The following is a 6229-nucleotide window of genomic DNA, read 5'->3' on the forward strand; positions in this document are numbered from 1 at the left end:
TACGAGGGCCATTTGATATCATTGGACGTATTGGGGAGGCTGCTTACAAAGTACAACTCTCTCCCTCTTTGAAGATCCACCTGGTCTTCCATGTGAGTATGCTTAAACCATATCATGGAGACCAAGATGAACCGAGTAGAGGTGACTCGAGTCGTGCTTCGCCCGTGGTGATTAGATCTTTTGATAAAGAAATCGAAGAGATCTTAGCTAATCGCATCGTGCGACGAAGAGGGGTACCACCAAGTATCCAATACTTGATCAAGTGGAAAGGGCTCCCGATAACCGAAGCTAGTTGGGAAACTCGTGAAGATCTGTGGCAATTCCAAGAACACCTAGGGCGCTATCATGAACAGAACGCGACGAGGACGTCTACGCATTAGGTGGGGGAGAATGTCACGGTAAATTTTAGAAGGTTAAATTTAACAGTGTTTGTATTATTTTCTGGAGTGTTTGAGAATGCTCTAGATGGTTCCGGAACGTTCTAGAATGTCCTAGAAGATCCCAGAATACCCTAGAAGGTTCTAGAAGACTCTGGAAGGTCATAGAGTATTCTAGAAGAGTGTAGATGTATATAGAAGTATAAAGAGTGGTATAGAATAATCTAGAAACATTTAGAAAGTTGTGGTAGAATAGATATTTGTAAAGAAGGTTCTGGATGATTAATTTGGATCGTTGATTAGATTTAATCCTAACCATCTATTGAGGAGGTGGATGGATATAAATAGGGGGTGAGAGTTAGAGTTTATGTATGTGTGAATCATTTGTAACAAACACTTGAACAATAAAGTATTCTTCCACCAAAGCTTCCTTTCTCTTGTGTTCTCTTGTATTCTTAGCTTTCTTGCAAAGTATTGAAGGTTAGGATGACTTGGTCTTAGCTCAAGAGGTTAAGTAAGTCCGAGTGCCGGTACGGTAGCGTTGGAGTGTGTCCAAGGCCGTGACATCGAGCTCTCCAATCTCTGTCACTGTGGCTCACTAGTGTCGCACCCAAGCTCCCTCCCTCTCTCGACAACGGTCTCTCTTGCTGTCTCCGGTGTCGCACTCAAGCTAGTCATCGCTCTCTTGGATCGGGTCTCTCTCATGGTCTCTGGTCTCGCACTCAGCGGCGCTCGCGCTCCTTTCCTCCCTTCGTTGTCGCCAGTTGCAGAAGCAGCAGGTCTTGGGACTGGTCGTCATCTTCGCTCCCTGTCTCGTCACTGTCTCGCAGTCAGTCCCGCGCCTTCATTGCGCTCGTCGTCACCGGCGGCAGGAGCAGCAGGTCCCGGGGCTTCTCCTCGCCGCCAGCAACTCTCGCCGTCAGCTACGCTTCCTTCGCGCAACCAGAAGCTGGTCCCGATTTGGTGAGTTCCAACAAATTCTTTCCTTTTTTGTTTTGGTGTTGTCTTTGATTTTGTTGCTGAAAATATCAGTGAATTAGTCTCCTTGTTGCTAACAATAATCACCCACATGAATTTCAATATTGATTATCACTGAATCTTGAATAATTTGTTGATGAAAATTCGCTGAACTAGTTTTTTTTGTTGCTGAAAATTATCATTGAGATGAATTTGTTACTGATTATCATAACTGAATTTTAAATCTGTTACTGTTCTCTTCAAATAATTACTTAGGTAAATCTTTTTGTTGATGAAAACCATCACTGAGTTGAATTTGTTAGTGATTGAACCTTGAATTTGTTACTTCTATGCCCCTTGGGCTACAATTGCTCTTGGGATGTTGCATTTCCTCTCCATAACTTGTATTAATTTATCAATTTCTGCTTTAAGGTTTGAGTTGCAGTTAAGAGCTCTCGTTCACTTCCATTTTATTCAATTCTTTTGTTTAGGTTAAGATGTCTTATGAAGCTGTCTCCTACTTCTACCTGAACTTGTTTCTGGGATAAATTATAATTACAAAAAGTATCACTTCATTCACTCTAGACTCTATATTTTATTACTTTAGTTTTTCTGGTTCTCATCTCATGTGACACATTTCTCCACGATGACTATGTACTTTCAGGAAAGAGATATCACAACTGCAGGAAAAAGAAATTGAAATGAAAAAGGCAGCAGCTAGAGGTAGCAAGGCTGAACAGAAAGCTAAGAAACAAGTGGAGGACGAGGTTACTCGACTTTCTGCTAATCTTAAAGAGAAACATGCAAAAGCACTGGCTGATGGGAGCAGAGAATCCAAGCAGAGCAGAGTGACACTACAAGTTGAAGCCTCTCGGTTTAACTGTTTGTGAAATAAAGCCTGATGGACACTGCCTCTATAGAGCCGTTGAGGATCAGCTGGCCCTCCTCTCTGGTGGTAGATCACCTCGCAGAAATTTGAAAACTATTGTAAAGAGGTGGAGTCCACGGCTTTATGGGGAGGACAGTTAGAGGTTGGTGCCTTGATTCACTGCTTGAAGAAGCATATTATGATATTTTCAGGCTCCTGCCCGAATGTGGAGATGGGGAAGGAGTATAACTCTGCCGATGGCACTGCCTCATCAAGTTCGAGTATTATGCTTTCCTACCGCAAGCATGCTTTTGGACTTGGTGAGCATTATAATTCTGTGGTCCCAGCATGATCTGAATGTGTCTATCACAAAAAGCATTTTTATGACGATGTTGCCTTACAGCATTTTTCTTTGAAACCAAACATTTGATGAAAGATCTCTTGGAATCGAAGTTGTTATAACTTATAACAGTTCTTGAATGAGTGATTTGCTTTGACATGCTCATTGAACCATTCTGAATTTGTGATCCACGTAAATAATTTTGATCAACATAATTTCAAATTGTGAGTAGCTCAAATTTTATGTTGTTGAACATTCAGCAAAGAGAATACTTTGCTTTGCATCTATGAAAGGGTTAAAGTTGAAGCATACACAACTTGGAACAAGAGAGAAACTGTGTCTAGGTTCCTTAATTTACAATTTGTATGCTGAAAACCGTCCTCGTTTTCCTTGATCATCATATACCGTTTCTACTCTACCATGAAGTTAATTACTTTTGCCATCTAATACTAAAAATAATTTCGCACCTCACCAATCACAATCCAAAAGAGCAGACACACGAATTCCGCACAAAATAAACAATCTTATCAGCATTCCTGTATTGGACAAGTTCGTCTCTTCCCATTCCAAAAGTCACATATATTACAGGTTTTCTACCGTAAGACTAGTTTATCACCATCATTTTCTGCATGGTAATAGAAATTGTTTTTTCAGGACCTAAGAAACTATGTTCTTTCCCATTTATTTTATTATTAACAAGATTTGAGGTTTATTGAAAAACAAAAAACCACAATAAATAAACCCCCACAAATTCTAGAGTTTCACATTGTTTACTCCAAACGGTCTTTCCAGTTTCCACCATTCCTTTCATTTCTGTCCCTATGCACCAGTGACACCCAAAAGAATGGGGCTGAGACTATATGTTTGAGATACAAGTTACAACTAGTCTTCTAGATCAAAATATTGAATTCAATTGTTTTTTCCATTCATTTGATCTACAATAATATTATATTAGTGTGACATGACATTTAATAGTGTAGGATTATTCATTTTTTCTTTTGATGATTAAATGTTGGCCAAATTTTAATAAAAATACTGACGTTCTAGACTTTTTCTTTAAAAAAATTATTAATTAAATTTCAGTTTCTTATATCCCAATTTTTTTTTATTGAAATTTTATATATCAAAACTAAAATTTTAGTTTTAGTCTAAAACTAATAAATTTAGTCTTGAGTCTCAATTAATGTTCTGAAAATCAAATTAGATCGATCAATTGAATCGGTTAAACTGAAAATTGATACCAAATTCAATTCGGTCTACATGTAAAATTGCCAAGTTTAAAAACTGGAGTTGAATTGAGAAATTGATTGTGAATCGATCGATTGAACCAAATTGAGATCCGGTCAGTTTTTCAAAACATGCCAAAACTTTTAAGGAAGAAATTTTTTTTTTCTGCAATCATCAAAACTCTAATATCAATCTTCCTCTCATCCTCTGTCTCTCTTATCTAGATAGTCACTGTCCTACTTTCTCTCAGCGACCACACTCATCCCCTTGCTTACTTTATTTTCTCTTCTTTTAAACCATGAGTTTGCCATTGCACAAACATAACAGATTCGGACAAAAAATTTAAGACAGAAAGAAATTCTAAACAAGATAAATAAATCCAGAAAATAAAAAAACGACAACGATATATAACAAAGACAAACGATGAGGGAGAAGAAAAGGCAAAGTTTTAGAAGATAATGGCATTCGGGTGGTATTGAGAGTGCATCAAACAAAGGTTGGAGCTCTAGCCTTGTGAATGATGCGACGCTACTGTACATTGCTATAGTAAAAGATAGATAAACTTCATATATTAAGGTTGTATGGTATTTGGGTCAGTTCTATGGAGGTTCAATAGACAAAGTTTAGTTTTTTCAATTTACAAGACCTGTTATTGTAAGTGGCTGAATTTATTTTTGGTAGGTGTGACGATTTAGAAAGTATGCATTGTTTGTTTTTTTTATATGAGGTAAATACCAAATCGGTACCCAAAAGATTATGACGCTGACAAAATGATACCTGACTTTTACTATTGACAAAATAGTCCCTAAAAAATTTTAAAATTTGACAAGCGTGTCTTCAAACTCGCCGGAACAAATCTCCGGCAAGCACAATGCTAACGTAGCCGCCGGTGATTTGACAAACCACCCCCAAACCCTAATCCCTCCTCCCATCGCAGCCCCCCTTCCCTCTCCCTCCCCAATGCACACTCCCCCCTCCCTCTCCATCGCAACCCCCTACCCAATGCACATTCCCTCCCCATCGCAGCCCTCTTCCCTCTCCCTCCCATTGCAGCCCTCCTCTCCAACGCACACTACCTCCTTCCCTCTCCCTTCCCAATTGCAGCAGCAGAAGCCTTAATAACAGCAGAAACAACATCATCAGAACCTAAAACAGAACCAATAGAAGAATCTGCACATTCAAAACCTAACCTTGCTTGTTCTTCCTTCTCTCTTTTCCCTCATTCCTTCCTTCTTTTATCGGAGGACCATAACAATAACAATATCCATTCACACACACAGACATTTACACAAACACATAACCTACATATATAAATATAAAGAGAGAAAGAGAGAAAGGCTGAGGGGCTGAAGAGATGCGGCTATTCCAGGCCTTGTTGTCGCTCCGATGGTGGTGGCAATGGTCCTTGATAGTGCTCTTGCCGTTGAAGTTGCTATTGCTGTTGAGGTTGTTGTTGCGATAGGAAGGAGAAAAAAGTGTGCATTGGGGTTGCTGCTGTTGTTGTTGCTTGTTGTTGTTGTTGCTGTTGATGTTGAGGTGCTTGTTGCTGCGAGTGGTAGTAGAGGGAGGGAGGGGGGAATGTGCATTGGAGAGGGGGTGCGATGGGGAGGGAGAGGGAAGGGGGCTGCGATGGGGAGGGAGTGTGCATTGGGTAGGGGGAGGGTTGCGATGGAGAGGGAGAGGGAGGGGGATGTGCGTTGGGGAGGGAGAAGGGAGGGGGGTTGCGATGGGGAGGAAGAGGGAGGGGGAGTATGCGCTGGGGAGGGAGAGATTAGGGTTTGGGGGTGGTTTGCCAGGTTACGGTGGCCACTTTAGCATTCTGCTTAACGGAGATTTGTTCCGGCGAGTTTGGGGACACGCTTGTCAAATTTTAAAATCTTTTAGGGACTATTTTGTCAATAACAAAAGTCAGGTACCATTTTGTCAACGTCAGAATCTTTCGAATACCGATTTAGTAGTTACCTCTTTTTTATATATATATATATAAAAAAGATAACTTTTTATTAGGCTCAAATTACGAACTAATAAAATTGCATTGATTTTGTTCATATTTATTTTTTATTTTGAGAATTATCTTAACATTTTTATATGATTAAAATATATAAAGTTAAATGACATTTTAAAATATATTTTAGATTATAATTTTATTTTAGTATATTGAGAACTAATATATATATATATATATATATATATATAATAGGATATTTTAGTTATTTTATATAATAAGAATATTATAGTCATTTTATATAAAAAAATTAATTTAGATTAGTTTAAAATTTAGTTCATTTGATTTTTAATGGACCAATTTATTTGATCTAATTTTAACAAAAATAATAAAATTTAATCGATTATGTGTGTTGTAATTTAATTGATTTAAATAAAGATCTTAAAAAAAGATGTTTTTAATATTTTTATGTGAGTGATCCCTTATATTAATTGTTGTTGAAACTACTTTAATTT

At 38.2% G+C, this 6229-nt stretch overlaps 1 protein-coding gene across 2 annotated transcripts; it reads left to right on the forward strand.

Annotated features, from left to right (window-relative positions):
* The first annotated feature begins 766 nt into the window (after nt 1-766).
* Nucleotides 767-2831, forward strand: LOC112776729 (uncharacterized). Of its 2 annotated transcripts, XR_003190163.2 has the most exons (3): nt 767-1340; nt 1826-1898; nt 1999-2831. XR_003190163.2 is itself a non-coding variant. In XM_025820965.2 (2 exons), exons 1-2 carry the CDS (start codon nt 1081-1083, stop codon nt 2222-2224), a joined length of 486 nt encoding a protein of 161 aa, XP_025676750.1. In that variant the 5' UTR covers nt 767-1080; the 3' UTR covers nt 2225-2831. The 2 variants fall into 2 exon arrangements, 1 of the variants encoding a protein (XP_025676750.1); XM_025820965.2 differs by lacking the exon at nt 1826-1898.
* The last annotated feature ends 3398 nt before the right edge of the window (nt 2832-6229 follow it).

The sequence above is a fragment of the Arachis hypogaea genome, chromosome 19, assembly GCF_003086295.3.
Source record: "Arachis hypogaea cultivar Tifrunner chromosome 19, arahy.Tifrunner.gnm2.J5K5, whole genome shotgun sequence".
Lineage (NCBI taxonomy): Eukaryota > Viridiplantae > Streptophyta > Magnoliopsida > Fabales > Fabaceae > Arachis > Arachis hypogaea.

Bases quoted from the DNA above. Each gene is read 5' to 3' on its own strand.
- LOC112776729 (XM_025820965.2), top strand. From the start codon at position 1,081: ATGGTCTCTGGTCTCGCACTCAGCGGCGCTCGCGCTCCTTTCCTCCCT. The intron at 1,341-1,998 runs GTGAGTTCCAAC...ATGTACTTTCAG, and splicing joins CAGAAGCTGGTCCCGATTTG to GAAAGAGATATCACAACTGC.